Here is a 17,411-nt window from a genome sequence, read left to right as displayed (position 1 = left end):
TGGTGCCTACACTTTTGTATGGTAGCGAAAGTTGGGTATGGCAGAAGAGACTTTAGAGCCAAGTGAATGCAGTGGAAATGAGAGCGTTGAGAAGTGTGTGTGGTGTGAGATTACAAGTTAGAATTAGGAACAGTGTGATAAGGGAAAAGTGTGGACTGAGCGAAGATGTAGTGACAACAATTGAGAAAGGTATGTTGAGATGGTTTGGACATGTGGAAAGAATGAGTAAAAGAAGGCTAACAAAGAGAGTGTATAAGGGAGAGGTAGAAACGGGAGTTGGAAGGGGCAGACCTCGGCGGACTTTCTCTGATCAGATCGGGGAAATCCTGAAGAAAGGCCAGGTCAAGAGCACCCTAAACCGGTGAGCGTGTATGAGGAATGTTATGAAAGTGAAGGAAGCGAATGAGGTATGTCAGGATCGTAGCAAGAGGAAATCCGTGGTCTCTGCCTACCCCTCCGGGAAATAGGCGTGATTATATGTATGTATGTATTTTTCAGTAGCTTAGTCCCGCGACGACGCCCGCAGTATGCCGTCTGTATTATTTCCCTTCTAGTACGGGCGGCGACCATATGATCTACTACGTCATCTGATACAAGGATAAGCCCCATGGCACACGTTCATAAAAGTGATGCTAAGTTTGGAAAAAATAGTAAAAACAATTGGCCGAAAGCACGAAAAAAAGTACCACTTCCGGTTACAATAAAAAGTGAAATTTACGTCATCTGTTGCCACCAGTCTCATCTTAGTCATCTTTGTATCAGATTACCTAAATTTCACTATTCCCTCATGGGTATATTTGAAAACAAATGCTAAAAATTGGTCTGCGAATGTCCAAGATATCACGTAACTTCGATACGAGTATGACCTTTGTAATCTTGTGAACCACGATAATAAATATGACCTTAAATACAGGTTGTTATTCAACCCATAGCCAAAAAATGCTTTATCATGAAATCGGCAGACCATGTTGATGTTTTCTATGGAACCTTTTTTTTTTCGATTTCCGCGTTGGCGACATAGTAAAATTTGGTTCAGTATGAGTTCTAATGTGCTGCGAGGAAGTTTCCAAAATTAGGCCAAGCAATAAGAAGGTATAGAGGGAAATGCTAGGAACACAATTTTTAACTTCGTAGCTTTGTTTGGACTAGTTAGGAAATGAACATATCAAAAGTCCTCGGCCGTAACCCTGGTGCTGGGAGGAGAGGGGGGTTTGAAGGTTCCATTTTTCGGTTTTTCACTTCACTGATGTAGATAATCAAGATAAAAATGAGAGCCCTAAATAAACCTTCAAGAGCGGATACCTCAAACACTATACAAGATATCGAAAAACTTGACTGAATAAAACTTGTAACAAATTAAATCTCTTTTCATTTTGTATAAGTGGCCAAGTCGCTCAGACGCATAGTTTCCGAGATATAATCGAAAAACCGAAAAATGAAACATTCAAACCCCTCTCTCCCCCCCGCACCAGAGTTATGGCCGGGGACTTTTGATATGTTCACCTCCTAACTAGTCCAAACAAAGCTACATAGTCAAAAATTGTGTTCCAAGTTCCAAGCATTTCGCTCTATACCTTTTTTGGGCATTTATTTCCTGGCCTAAAATTGCGAGATTTCCGTTTACATTACAATTATTTCGGAAACAACTCATATTTTTATGGGGCACGAAATTTTCCACCTCTATATAAATTAGAACTCTTCAGAACTTTTGGAACTTTTTAGTAACTTTCCGCAACCTCTTCTCGTCGCGGAATATCGCCTATGGGTTGTGATGGTAACAAACTATAGCAGCGCTACATAGTAATGGATGCTGACAAGCAATAATGTGTTAACCCACATAAGCACCATTTTGAGAAAATGGCGTCCAAAGATTTTTCCCCTCACTAGCTCGGAAAGCCGTCTTTTATCCTTTAAAACAAGCGGGGAAAAACGCATTTTATCCACTAGTGGGGAAAGTAATTTGACCTTGGATAGAGCGTGTTTAAGTCGCTTTTGACAGATAACAAAACGTAAAACGCTCATAATAATGGTTCGTTCCATATTAATTATCATTAAACAAATGGTTTGAGAATTTAATAAAAAATACCAAATTTAGCTTTATTTAATGATTTTAAGTCATAAACCTTAAATTCCATAAGAAACATTTGTTTTTTTAAATGATGTTGAGTCGATGCGATTTCAAAACGTATCGTCAGAAATGTCAACATTGTCAACAAAAATATTCTCACCGACTCCGACACGTAAAAATACACAACTTCCGGAGTTTTCTGTTATAATATCGTATTATCGTAAAAAAATGAGGTATTCCAGTGATGAAGATGATCTAACGCCTTGGATGTTGCACTTTCCTCGCTATAGTGAGGGGAAAAGTTTTGTGTTACACACGGGTGCAAACGTATTTTACTTCTCGTGTGTTTAAATACTCGCTACGCTCAGGATTATATTTTAGAACCACTCGCTTCGCTCGTGGTTCAACTATAGAATCCTTTCGCTTGCTCGTGTTTCAATTCCACACTCGCGGGTAAAATACAACTTTGCACCCTTGTATAACAAATAACTATTTCGTGGTTTTTGAGTGTTTGTTCTAAAACTTTAAGATTTTGTTTAAACTGTTGTATTTGTCAGTTTAAATACAATGAATACAGTGATTTATAATTATAATATTCGAAATAAATTTAAATTTGTCGCAATAATCCCTTTTTTGTTTATTGCGAATTGAATAATGACGTGAAACTTTCTCAAGAACGTGTCAATATACTTAACACAGTTTTGCTAATTGTGTAAATGTGCCTTTGAACTTATAATCAACATGTTATAGCAGATAAAGTGTTGTAGTTTAATACTAACTTACTCGTAACATAATTTTTGTTTTGCTATGATATGATATTTTTTTGCATGCATTGATATGATATTTTTTTCGATTTGCAAGAATGATTCAAGTCTAACTAGTTACTTTAAATCATTATAATTACACAAATAATATTATTTTACGAATGTACATACATTCAAATTGTTGAACTTGGCATTTAAAATGAATTGCTAAGAAAAACTACAGCAATTTGCGGTTTTGTTTAATCTTTTTTCGGCAAACTTTCCTCAATAATAAAACCCGTAAAAACTAGTTCGATTACGCTTTATAAATACTTTATTTCGATCAGCATTAGTATTTACTACTTGAAGACTGCAAAAATTTACAGATTTGTGCACAAAATTCGTAAAATTACATATTATAAACACAGTTTTTAGCAACACTTACCTTCAAAGCGCTTCTGGTAAAACAGAACTAATGGAATGTGATTTCCGCAATAATGATTTAACCTGTCTTAAGACATTATTGAAATTTTAGTATGCGTTCTCCCCATTACTGTAATAAGTTAAGGTACTAAACGCATTACTGCAAAACAGACAACACGTGTTAACGGATTTGTGTTAACCTTTTTTCCTTCTTTTGGTATAAATTTCAAATCACTAAGGTCATTTTTGCAAAATGAAGTCGAGCGGACTAGCTACAATATAGCATTAAAATCTCGTTTTTGAGTTTTTGTGGGTTGACACATTATTGCTTATCAGCATCCAGTTAAAACCCATCTAAAAGTCGTTGTCAGTGCATATATCACAAATCTTTTTTAAAAACCTGCACCCATGATACCGATACAACCAATGCTTCAGACAGACACAGATTCCGATTAAAGTTTAACTTTGAATTGAGTATTCACAACCAGTTTTAACTGGGCTTTAAATGGTTATATTGAGTTATTGTTCAGCAAAACCATATGCATCAGCTTTTTCACACTGTCAATAGACTTAAGTGTTTTAATGCTCACAGGTGAATCCATAGCCCCTATAAACAAAGTAGGTACTTTCGATAACAAGCTGATGTCTAATTGGTCATATCCTCAGCTACTGGCGTTGAACAATGGCTTGTTGCATTCAGAGACTGCTATGCTCGTAATTCGATACTTCATTGTTGAAGGCTTTCCTGTAGAAAATGTTCATTGCATCATGTACAGCTTTAATAACTGACTTCTCTTTATACAAGGACTTGTCGAAACGTATTACATGACTCTTATTTGTAATAAGTGAAATTCTTTGAAAAAATAATTAGTAGGAGACGTGACAAAGCTCCTGTCACAATCTGGACTGCATTTTAATAGTACATTATGATACAAGTGTGCTAAGCTGGTCATGACACACGAGGCGATATTGTGCGCGCGAGCTGTAAGCGAGCGCGCAATAAGAAAGCCGATGTGTGTAATGACCAATGCACACGCGTTTCATACGACGTTTTTCAACACACTTGCGAGAAAAAAAAGAAACTTTCATATTAATCAAATTTTAATAGTTAAAACAGTTAGTATTGTGTGTTTCATCTGTCATACTCGTACTGTCGGCCGGCCCTCGCTCGCCCCGGCCGCGGGCGGCGCGGCGGGCCGCGCACCGCGCAGGCGGTCGGGCGCGCCCGTGCCCGCCAGTCCGACCAATTAAAGACGGCTCCCTTTTCATGCATATTATTAGCAATCAGTTAGCTTCTTAACTCAGTCGGATAATATAATGAAAAAGCACGAGTGGAATAATACACTGAAAGAGCACTCATGTTTAATATCTAGGATTATGAGCCAAAAATCGGTGGAATAAAAACGTCGTTTTGAGCAAGTGTGTTGAAAAAATTATAAACTAATTGTTACATTATCGTGAAACAAGAACTCATTCACTGTGTAATTCTAATTACTAATTAGTAATTTAATGTAGCAGTCTTACTCTAGTAGATTAATATAAATAGTTGGGAACTTGCAAGTTATCCTTGTCATATAAAAACCATCATAAAATAAACCTTGGTATGAAATAGTACATTTCGATGCTAGTGCGGAAAGTATGTCATTACTTCACGAGTACGAGCCGTAGGCGAGTGGCAAGACTCGGGACGAGTGAAGAATGACATTTCCGCACGTGTATCGAACGACGTTTTTTAATACAGTTGCGAAAAAATAAGAAAAGCAACAAGTAAGGAATGGAATTCGGAACTTTTATATTATTAATTCTGTGACATCATTGACATTGACATTATGAAGAGGTGTTTTTCTTCTAGCTTTTATTCGACTAGAATAGATTTTGTTATTATTATTGAACCCACTTCAATGAGTTTTTTTTTTCAAATGGATGTTCTATAAGAGAAACAATTGTAAATCATAAAAAAAACATTGTACTATTATTACCTAAATATCGTTATTTACGATTATTTGTGTATCGTATATTTATAAAAACAATATCTAATGTTGCCTTTGGAAAATTAAAACATTCTTGGAGTAAGAAAATACGCCTCTTCTTTGACAGGCGTTCCGTTCCATTCAGGCAACTTATTAAGAACGGTTTTTCAACATTAAAAAATAAACGTGTTATAATACTTATAATGATGAAGAGGTAAGTAATAAAATATGAAATATGTATATTTTTCGTATTCTTACATTAACAGTAGGTTTTTATGTTGATTACGACGTTTAAAGGAAACTATTATTAACACTCATCAATAAGTAGTCATGAATTGGAACAAGTAAAAATTTAAAAAAATTGGAAAAGTAAAAAGCACTAGTTCGCGAAAACCAACTTTCCGCACGCTATACAGCCACGAAAAGTAGCACTTTTTGAGCAACTGTATTAAAAAAATATATAAGAAAAAAGTTATTATATGTCTATTTTATTTTTTAGTGATGCAGTGCGGTCACATGGCTTCACGATCCTTATCGATATGAGAGGTTCTGCGTGGGCTGCAATCAAACCCATTTTAAAAGTTCTCCAAGAGCACTTCTCATCATCCGTCCATCAAGCACTAGTAGTTAAACCTGATAATTTTTGGCAAAAACAACGTACTACCATAGGAGCTCACAAGTATAAATTTGAGGTAAAGTGTCAGAATTTGTTAGTGTTTATAATTTTTTTATTAACTGTAATATTTCAAGTGTGTATTTAATGTATGTTTTTTATGTTTACAGGCAGCTGTTATTAGTTTAGAAGCACTTCCTAAAGTCGTAGATAGCTCACAATTAACACCTGATTTAGATGGTACGCTTCAATACGACCACGCGCAGTGGATAGATCTGAGATTAGTAAGTGTAAACTTGGTCGTATGTTTCATGTTGTATGATTAAAATGTTTAGATGCATATCTGCATCAGATATTCTGCCCCGCTTAGCCAATTAACGGTATCTCAAATGAATATTGAATGCAAAGTATGCAAACATATACGGCATATACCGTAAATTCTTTATCTGAAAATCCAATTTTCAACATCATATAAGGCTAAAGAGGGGAGGGTATTTGTATTTAGTTGTATGTAACATGGCTTAACTTTGCTAAACTCTATTTGTAGGCATTAGAAGAGCTGATGTGGCAGGCTGGCGAGCTCTTGGACCGACTTGACGACTTGCAGGAGGATGTCGCTAGGGCAGACTTTGCGGATGACGTCACGGGCGCTCGACGGGCCATAGACGCACATGCAGACATTAATAAGCGGTTGGCCAAGGTTCCTGTGGACGAACTCGAAGCACAAGGTCAGTAATTCAGTAACAGACTAGACGGACAAATGCTATGTTTTTACAGCATTTATTTATGAAGATCATGCAGGCGAGTGCATGATGAATATGCCATGCCATGCCTGATTCCAAAAGTAGAATACTGAACACTGAAGCATAATGTGTGGTTACGATAGAAATAGGTATTACATATGATTTAGTTTTGAATACTGTTCTAGGTGAACAGTAATTAATCATTCATACACGAGATAGGTACTGGATTGGCTAAACGTTAAACATTACATTGATTAAAATGTAATGTTCTTGCTTATTTTTTATCTGGTGTTCTGGAAACACTAGAGCAGAACTACAAACAAGGGTCTACCTACGTAATTAATTGGCTGTAACGGTCGATTGCCTCAAAAACGAGTTGATTAAGTAGGCGAATAAATCTCTGGTTGTTTATATAACTTGGCTTTCAGTTCGCGTACCATCGTCGGTCATTGTATTTCATTTCATAACTTCAGTAAGACATCGTATTTATCAGTGCAGTGTCGCGTGATGGCACCGAAAACATGTGTTTTGACTGTCTGTGGTTTTTCGAGGATGATGGTAGCAATGACGGTAAAACAATAAATTACTAGATTTTCCTTTGTGAAAGTGCAACACACTTAATTGTGGATTTCAAGATGGAATTTAATACATAACAAAATTGTATGTGTGATTGGACGGACCAAAGGCATTCCCATAATTATACAAAAAATTGTGCCTAAAATAATATACTTGTAATTTTGTATTTTACTGTAAGTTGGTTCTATAATTGAACAGGCGAACGAGTTCTGCAACGCCTGGAGGCAGCCGACGCGGCGTGCTCTGAGGCAAGCGGCAGCGGCGGCGAGGCGGCCGCCTTCCACTGCGGCTCCCCCGGCGCCGTGCGCGCGCAGCTCACCGCCGTGCGCTCCGCACACGCGCACGCGCACAAGCTGTGGCAGCACAAGAAAATGCAGCTCGATCAGTGCTTCCAACTGAGATTATTTGAACAAGATTGCGAAAAGATGCTCGAATGGATCGTCAATCACAGAACCGCTTTTCTCGCTACGTATGTTGAAATCGGTCGGTCATGCGCGGCCGCGAAGAGACTTCAAGAAGAACATGCCAGGTATTTAAAATCGAGCGCATCACCTTTACTCGTACATTGTAATTGTAAAAAAAATGTCATTGGGTGGTATACCACCTGTCCAATATTTTTGTCCAAAGTGTATTTGCATCTCACATTTTGCTTAGTGAGAGAGTGAGACGCAATGCACATGGCCAAGATATTGGCCAGGTGGAATAACAACCTTAGATAAATGGAGTCAGTAGAAAAAGCGTGTGATTGATATTGATCGTGATTTGTTTAGATTCGCTGCGGCTTGCACGGGCGGCGGGCGGCCGAGCGTGGCGCGCGTCACGACGGCCGCGCGGCGGCTCGCGGACAAGCGCCATTACGCCGAGGCCCAGATCACGGGGCTGGCGCACCGCCTGGAGCGCGCCTACAAACAACTTTCAGCCGGTAACATCTAGATTCATTACTTGATATCATAATTTTTAGGAAAAAAAAAACCGACTTCAATGGGGGATGCCGTTGAAAGGTTACTTATTGTTGATGGTGCACTCCAGACAATGAAATGAAAAAGACAGCATCTTTTGCCTAACTAAAATGAGGTAAAACCACCCACGTTTCTAGTAGCATTTCGTTTCTATAAGGGTCATAGTTCTAACCTAACCTAACCCAATGTTCTGATAGCATTTCGTTTCTGTAAGGGTCACAGTTCTAACCTAACCTAACCCACTTTTCTGATAGCAGTTCGGTTCTGTGAGGATCGCAGTTCAAAAAAAGTCCAGGTCCAAGTTTTTGTCTGGGTCCATAACGAAGAGAATAAATCGCCAAACGTGAACTATGTGTCGTTGAAGAGTTCCATTCTGATCAGCATCAGCAGTTCCACTTCATCAAATGTCACTTTTTTATGTAAAAGCTGGATTTGTTGATGAAAATACAAAAATCACTATATGTATGCCTTTCTCATTTGAGGAGTTCCCTCGTTTCCTCATGGATCCCATCATCAGAACTCGAGATTGACAAAAATGTGTCTTGAAAACCTAACTTGCTTACCAATCATAACGAAGAGGACAAATCGCCAAACGTGAACTATGCGTCGTTAGAGTTCCATTCTGATATTTCTGATCTTCATCAGCAGCTGCACTTCATCAAATGTCACTTTTTTAAATGGAAATGCTGGATTTGTTGATGAAAATACAAAAATCACTATATGTATGCCTTTCACATTTGAGGAGTTCCCTCGATTCCTCATGGATCCCATCATCAGACATCAGAACTCGAGCTTGACAAAAATGTGTCTTGAAAACCTAACTTGCTTACCAATCATAACGAAGAGGACAAATCGCCAAACGTGAACTATGCGTCATTGAAGAGTTCCGTTCTGATCATTATCAGCAGTTCCACTTCATCAAATGTCACTTTTTTTATATGTAAATGCTTGATTTGTTGATGAAAATACTAAAATCACTATATGTATGCCTTTAACATTTGAGGAGTTCCCTCGATTCCTCATGGATCCCATCATCAGAACTGCGTTTTGACCAAAACGGGACTAATCTGTATGTATATACTTACAATCAAAAAAAGTATTTTCAAAATCGGTCCAGAAATGACGGAGTTATGGAATAACAAACATTAAAAAAAAAAAAAACAACCGAATTAATATAACCTCCTCCTTTTGAAATCTTGAAGTCGGTTAAAATAACACCATCCCATCCTCGTTGCCATTGTTAGGGAGGTAGGAGAGTCTATTAAACAAGACGATCGAGACGGTATTCACTGATAGTGTACCCATATACATAACACACTAATTTATGATGCCACTGTTTCCAAATGTTTTGCGTACAGTACTAATTTACTTCAATGTAATACTTAGACATAAATTTATATCACAAACTTTCCAAACTCTTTACTATAATAGCTAATTAAGAATAATACGGATTTTGTAACATCTTTTTAGTGGCCGTCAGCCTGTTACGTTTCTCTATACGAGCATGTATAGTGTAGCAAGTTTACCTCGATTGTGGTATCAACATTGTGACATCAAGCTGAGGGGAGACTTTTTCAGTGTCGTTTATGTTTTTTTCAGTGACGTTTATGTATATATTTGTACAGGTCTGGAAGAGCGATCAGCAGTGCTGTCACTGTCGGTGGTGTTCCACCACAAGGCGGAGGCCTACGCGTCGGCGGTTGGCGGGTGGGGCGCGCAGTGCGCGGTGGCGCTGCAGCTGGCCACGGGGCAGGCGGGCGGCGCGCCTTGCGCCGACCCGCGCGCGCTCGAGCAGCACGCCCAGCGGCATAGGCAACTGTATGAGCACATGTGCCAGGCTTATACTGAGGTAATCTCTCTTTATCGTTTTGAATTGGAAATGGGGCGCTTGGCACTGAAAGTGTTAAGGGGTCTTCATATTGTGCATGCATAGCGCTCGCACCGGGGCGGCGTGCTAATCGCATTAGTGCGATAACTGCACAAGGCCGGTAGCACATATTCTGGAGGCTTATTTCTAACTTTGTTTTCATTAGACTATATTATTGTTGTATTTAACTATACATTGATTAGCTCCAGCGACTAGCTCAAAAAGTATTCATTACTTTAATGTGATGTAATATATGGCAATGCCAGCAAATTAATGATAGCAATAAATTCCAAATAAATATAAGGTTTATTTTCTACAGGTCCATTCAACAAGCAAGAAACTGCTTTACCAGTTGGATCACTTAGTTCAAGTGTGCCATCAAACAGATCCCGCTGATATGGTAAACATAGACTTTTTGTTATGCTTTACATATGTTAATCCATTCTTTTGCCCTTTATGCATTAACTATGTATTCTAGTAATTAGTCTTTATGTGTGTTTTTTAAATTGTAATTGTATGTCACTAACCTTAATTAATTTTAAGTTTTGTTGTACTTACTAACATTATATGGATCAAAATAATTCTAAATAAATAATTGAATTACACTGTGAAGCACAGGAAATCCTAGTTCAGGCATTTGTAAACTACTTTTCACTAATAACAATTCTTAGTCGTTAAGAGCAACCACTGTACAAAACTTTTTTTAATAAATTATTTGCATTTTCTATTTTATTTGGTATTAAATTAAGTTGTGTTAAACACACAGAGCGACGGTACTGTCAGCACTGCGGGAAGTAGTAGCGGCGACCCGGCCGCAGACTACAGTTCCGGCGCCAACCACGTCCTGGCAGTCATACACCAAATCCTGGGCCACCACAGAGCCCTCGAAGCCAGATACCACCAGGCCAGGCTCAAGCTCCACCAGAGATTGGCTCTCTTGCTATACAAGGAAGACTGCCGACAAGTATTAGATTGGCTAGCGAACCATGGCGAAGTATTCTTACAGAAGAACACGGGTATTGGAAGGAATCTCCACAAAGCTAGAGTATATCAAAAATCTCACGAACATTTCGAAAATGTTGCACAAGTAAGTAATCATTTTATTATTAACGCAAGTAATACCATTAAAACATCGCACATGATAAACTCAGTTGACCAATCTTTGTGTGCACTAACGTACTTTATCAATCTTCAATCGGTCACTTATATTTGAACATCAAAAGTGATTTATTCATTAGGACACAGGATTAGGTGTGCTGTGAGGACACAAACTAAAGCTGTATTAACATGAAATCTGTACATGCAGAACACTTACACGAACGCGGACAAGCTTCTGGCAGCCGCCGAGGAGCTGGCGCGGTCCGGCGAGTGCGACCCCGAGGAGGTGTTGGGCGTGGCGCGCGAGCTGGAAGCGCACGTGGCCGCGTTCGCGGCGCGCGTCGACCGCCGCCGCCGCCGGCTCGACCTCGCCGTGCTGCTCTACACCCACGAGAAGGAGGCATGTACAGTCATGCAAGTGCATGGACCCATTCGGAACGAATTCATTCATATAGTGGCTATACAATTTTGCGCCTGGGTGTGCACACACACACACACACACAGCACGCTCTGTGTGTGGCGCGTGAGCTGGGGGCTGGAGGTCAGACGAAAAAGGCCTTTAGTCTCCAGCTGACGCCGTGGCGTAAGCTGCGCACATGTCATTCCAGTCATGTGTCTTTTTGGAATTCGGCGGTCTGATACTGCATCACTGCATCACAGTAGTTGTAAAAATTACCTCAGGGCCACTTCAGCATTCACTAACCCGGGTTAGTGAATCCTGAAGTGGCCCTAAGGTAATTTTTAACTCCAGATTTAACGAGTTAGCCCCTACCCTTCCAGTTTTAAAAACACTATAAGGGCCACTTGCACCATTCCACTAACCCGGGGTTAACCGGATAAACCTGGAGTTACCATGGTTACCAGTACAATTTGACACTGGGTTAACGGTTTAACCGGTTAACCCGGGGTTAGTGGGATGTCGCAAGTGGCGCTAAGTGTTCCAAATATAAATGTAACCGGATAACAAATGAATAAATAAATGAGCACCAAACTGACACCGGCACTGAGAGCCCGCCGATGGCCCCGGAGAGAGGGGGTACCATGGTGTAAAAAAGCTTAAGGCATACAACTGACTTAATCCGGCACTGACGGTACGTTGTTTTATATTTATGTTAAACGCTTATTTGTTATTACAGCTCGTCCAATGGCTGGAGACGGTCCGAAGCGGGGGCGGCATGTGCACGGCAGACGATAGCCCTGAGGCGGCGCGGCGAGCGCTCGATCAGTGCGCGCAGCACCGCGCCGCCAGCTTAGACGCCTGCGCCGCCACCATCGCGCAGGGCGAGGCCTTGCTGCAGGATCTCAGGTAACATTTGTTAATGCAGCTCTTACAATAGCTGGAGACGGTCCGCAGTAGCTGCGGCATGTGCGCGGCGGATGCCAGCCCTGATGCGGCGCGGCGCGCGCTTGAGCCATGCACGCAGCACCGCGCCGCCACCATCGAACAGGGCGAGGCGTTGCTACAGGATCTCAGGTAACAATCAATTAACCTCTGGAGTTCCAGCCAAAAATGGACCTTGAAGATTTCAATTATGTGGGATTCAGGGGGCTAATGTTATATTTAAATGTGAATAGCTGCTTCCTGCGACTTAGTATGCGTAACATTTTATATCTGCTGTTCAAATTCGACAGGCGCGTTGTTCCTTAAATATACACTCCACCATTGAAATTGCCAGAATCACGAAATTATTATACTGAATTTTTTTTAAACGACTTGTTAGACAATCAAAAAATTATAATTAAAGTGAATACTGAAAATAATTCGGCGCCAAATTGCTATCAAACATTTCCGACACAACCTGCTAAACATTATTATACTATTACTGAATGGCAATTTCTTTGCAATTCTCATGAAACAATGAGAATAGACGAGTCTCCAAATATCTGGTTTACCAGCGGTGTCAGCATGGTTGCATTTTTATCACCTGTCACTATGCCTGTCACTTTCGCACTTACATGTTAGTACGTGACAGGCATGGTGACAGGCGATAAAAATGCTACCGTGCTAAGCCCGCAGGGATTTAGTCGATGTGGTATCAGTTACCTGGCATGAAGTACTTTTAGATAGATAAATCTAGATCAACAATGACTAAAAGAAACGGTTCGCAGATTTTGTTTAATAATAAGATGTTCCTATATTATTTTGAAAATAGTGGAGATAATCCACGATGGTTATGAGGCCATCAGCTTGCTTAAGCCAATGCCCTCTAAATCGGGCCCAAAGACTTGATTCAACAAAGTCGCACAGTATTGACCTGTTGAACGGTATGGTATGGGGCTTGACTATTCAAGGAATACTTTGGTTAAAACAAAAACAACAAGAACGATATGCAACAAAAAAAAAAGATAGTTCTTCATATAACTTATACCACAGTATAAAATACATAGTGATAGGATAGAGAGAGTTCAAAAAAAGTTTGCTAAGACAATAGAATACAGGATTAGAAAAAAAAAAATCAGATTACGTCACCGCAATGAGAGCACACAATATAACATCCCTTAGTTATCGCCGAGAACGTACCGATATCTTAACCCTTTATAAAATTATTAACAATATTATTGATTCTCCGTTTTTATTACATTCACTATCCTTCAGAGTTCCTCGACGTTGTGAACGCGCTTGCAGGAAAAAACCCCTCTTTTACATCCCCCGTAGTCGGACTGCTTACGCGAAAAATAGTTTTGTTAGAAGGGCATGCAGGTTGTACAACGAAAAATTTCTGAATCTCGATATTTTCTGCGAGAAACTTAATAGATTTAAAACACTATCCATGCAGTGTAATAACCCAGATCATTAGTTTGGCGCTATTAGGAAAAAATCTCAGTATTGAACGTTAATAAGTAATAAGAATAGTAAAACCTTTTTAGTATTCAGTTTATATACAATTTAATTGTTAACACCCTGGTACTCTTGCATCTTTTTTTTTTTTCATTATTGTTGTTATTGTTTTTGTTCTTGTTTGCACAAATAGCTCTGTTTTACTCTGTAGAAACTTTATTAAACATGATGTTAAAATATTTTCATTAAGGAAACTGTAAGTCTAGCTTTAAGAAAATTTCCAGTGTTATGTATAACTATAGAAGACTGTTTGTTTCTTAAATAAATAAATAAATAAATAACTTAAACCAAGAATGTGTCATAAGCATGAATAGGCCGGTCAGCACAGTTCAAAATGTATGTGAAATCTACATTAATTCTCACATTAGAGATTTTTTGAGATGTGATTACCTATGTTACAAATAATATATTTTGAAAAAAATCTCCACAAAATAAGTCAATTTTTTTTTATAAATCCAAATTATTACTAAAATAGAAAAATAAACCAAAACATTAATCCCCACACTAGAGATTTTCTAATATGCTGTTCTCAAGCATATACTCATTAAGTATTTATATTTTCTTCCACCTTGACACAGAAACCTGCCCCCAATAACTTTCTTTATTAATTTTTTTTAAATAAAAATAACAACTAATGTGTACATAAAAATTACATGTTAATTAAGCTCTTTATATTTACTATATTCTACAAAAAAAATCTCTAACGTAAATGAATCCGTTTAATTACTATTAACCATTTTTGTTTCGAATTTTTTTTTGTTGCTTATAGAAAATGGACACTCGACTTTTGTTTCACCTTCATAAATCTCTTACTCATGTTAGTGTAATAACAAAAAAAATCTCACCTATATGTAATATTGTATGGAATACAACCATAATTATTACGACGTCCAAGCTATTTAAATTACCCACGCAGACACTAACTGACGGGTACTGATTCACTGTAGAGAACGTTTGATCGACTTCCATATCTCCGTCTCACTTCAATGTTCGCGGTAGACGATCGGTCCGCTTGAACTGCCGAGAGTTCGCGATGCGGTCGACCGTTAATTCTCCCATGACTAACTTACCCAGTTTCATCGGTACGCGTAACGATTGTTTACGCATGTTTAATTTTGATTGCGCGCTTACTTAACACACCTCAGGCAAAGCTCCGATAAACGCGCAATGCATACATTGCGGCATATATCTCACGTATGTCTGCTATGAGGCTATGACATAGCAATGACAGACAGTGGCAGTTAGTGCCAAATTAGAATACACTTTTCTACCAACCGTAAAGTTTAGTGCAAAGAGAATTTTAAACTCCTTAGTGAAAACCACACGGTTTGTGCGAAATTGAGCGTTAAGCTATGCTATGCTAATAAAGATGATGGTGTGATTTACGGAAATGAATAATAGATATAATTTATTTTATTGTATAATACATTCCCGTTTCATTTACACCTAATATTATATCTTTTCCGTAATCAAATGCGTTTATAATTACTGTAACCGTCTGTGTAGTGTACCATAATATACGCGATGGTTTGTCCTCCGGGCCCAAAATCGATGATCCCCTTTGATTATTTATTTTAAATGAACGTCAAAATCCAGACAGGAAATTTGATTTTGACATTTACGGCTACTGCCGTAGCAGTCGACAGCAATGTTGCGCTTCAATATTGCTGCAGTCGACTGCATTGCTGCAGAAAACGTGAAAAAGGTCATTCAATTCAATGGGTAGTAGGGTTATGAGATGAAATGACGCAATAATGAAACTTTAGTAAATTAACAAAATTATATTAAATCATTATTACATACTATTTTACTCGCACTAAAAGGTTTACTACCAACATACTTCTTGGTGCCCAAAAGAAATAAATAGTACATTTCGATGCTAGTGCGGAAAGTATGTCATTACTTCACGAGTACCGAGATAGGTATCTTGGCAAGACTCGGGACCAGTGAAGAATGACATTGTATATGTATCGAACGACGTTTTTTAACACAGTTGCGAAAAAATAATAAAAACAACAAGTGAGGAATAAAAACAACAAGTAAGGAATAAAAACTTTGGAAACTTAAAACGCCGCTTAGTAAGAAAAAACGCCTTTTTTTTGACAGGCGTGTCGGCAGCTATTCCTTTAAAGTGATATTTTCCAGAATAAACAATAAATGGGCTACATTGTCCATTTTTTTATTTAGTGCAAATCGCCACACTGTAATTGTAACAGGGAAAATTGTCACAAAAAATTACATAACATTTAATTTTTTTGTAAACAACTCATTTTTTTTGTATGGAAAGGTCTAATAATTATTTCAAAAATGAATTCCTCGTTCCTAAATTATACGAAAATGATTATATAAGTTGCTAAGAACAGGAAGAACTATAGCATAGATTGGACTTGGGGAGCCGACCCTTTCACCCCCCTTTTGGGGGGCGTTACGATCTCGTGGCTACCGGGCTGAATCAGTTTTGTTTGCCCTAAGGAACAATTAGACCGCGGGCCACGAACAGATTTCCATGACCAATCGCCTCCCGGGCGAAAACTCGTATAGTGGTTAACGGCTATGTATGATGAACCCTCGTGAACGTCAGCTGCCGCTCCGTTGGTGGGTTGAGGAATGGCAGCAAATAAAGTCTATAAAAAAATTTTTGTCGTCGCCTCCCGCTTGATACTTTGTCAGATGATAGTTTAGATGCTATTGTGAATAAACAAAATCGTCAGCCGATTGTATCGCTGTGGAAAGACCGTCAGCTGGTCACATGAACATGTAAAAAAGAAAATTATTTTTAGGCATCGGCGTCATCTCCTCCCGTTTGATACTTTGTCAGATGATAGTTTAGATGCTATTGTTAATAAAACAAATTGTCAGCCGGTTGTATCGCGGTGGAAAGACCGTGTTACGCGTTTCGGAAGCTGCCATTTCTCAACTCACCAACGGAGCGGCAGCTGACGTTCACGAGGGTTCATCATACATAGCCGTTAACCGCTATACGAGTTTTCGCCCGGGAGGCGATGACTGACGAAATTTGCGCCTGGCTCGCGGTCCAAATCAATCGTGCCAAGCGGCATCGCCTCAGACAAAAGTGCATACTCAATGCGCTTACTTACCACTATAATTTAATAATCAAATTAATGGGCCTTGAAGGGAAATTCTCTGAAAACCTTAAGTTAGCTCATTTTACTTAAAGGAGACATTCTTATATTTTTAAAAAGAAACTAAACTGCATTCAAAGTTTTTTTATTTTTTTTTATTTTGCTTGTCTAAAAATATTCTTGAGTACTAAATATTCGATTTTATGGAAATTTTGTACGACAGACGAGTGTAAGACCTAATGTTTCTTGAAGAAATGTTATCATTAACATTAACTGTATCGACTAGTAGAATAAAATAGGGAGTGTTTATTGTTTGGAATTGTTAGTCGGTTCGATTCCCAGGCGAGACAAGCGAATTTCAAAAAACCTTTGAATGCAGTTTTGTCACAGAATAACTAATAGTACTACCGTACAGAAAATTCACTCCTT

At 38.7% G+C, this 17,411-nt stretch overlaps 1 protein-coding gene across 1 annotated transcript in view; it reads left to right on the top strand.

Moving 5' to 3' along the window:
* The window catches only part of LOC134754462 (triple functional domain protein), a 364,706-nt gene that overhangs the window by 6,118 nt on the left and 341,177 nt on the right, over positions 1 to 17,411 (top strand). Inside the window, exons 3-12 of the mRNA XM_063690796.1 lie at positions 5,704 to 5,896; positions 5,988 to 6,101; positions 6,365 to 6,545; positions 7,335 to 7,665; positions 7,907 to 8,058; positions 9,721 to 9,944; positions 10,282 to 10,362; positions 10,729 to 11,049; positions 11,269 to 11,460; positions 12,197 to 12,366. Coding sequence (XP_063546866.1) covers positions 5,704 to 5,896; positions 5,988 to 6,101; positions 6,365 to 6,545; positions 7,335 to 7,665; positions 7,907 to 8,058; positions 9,721 to 9,944; positions 10,282 to 10,362; positions 10,729 to 11,049; positions 11,269 to 11,460; positions 12,197 to 12,366 — 1,959 coding nt within the window. The remainder of the gene's footprint in view (positions 1 to 5,703; positions 5,897 to 5,987; positions 6,102 to 6,364; positions 6,546 to 7,334; positions 7,666 to 7,906; positions 8,059 to 9,720; positions 9,945 to 10,281; positions 10,363 to 10,728; positions 11,050 to 11,268; positions 11,461 to 12,196; positions 12,367 to 17,411) is intronic.

The sequence above is a fragment of the Cydia strobilella genome, chromosome Z, assembly GCF_947568885.1.
Source record: "Cydia strobilella chromosome Z, ilCydStro3.1, whole genome shotgun sequence".
Lineage (NCBI taxonomy): Eukaryota > Metazoa > Arthropoda > Insecta > Lepidoptera > Tortricidae > Cydia > Cydia strobilella.
This window is presented reverse-complemented; position numbering and strand designations above follow the sequence as displayed.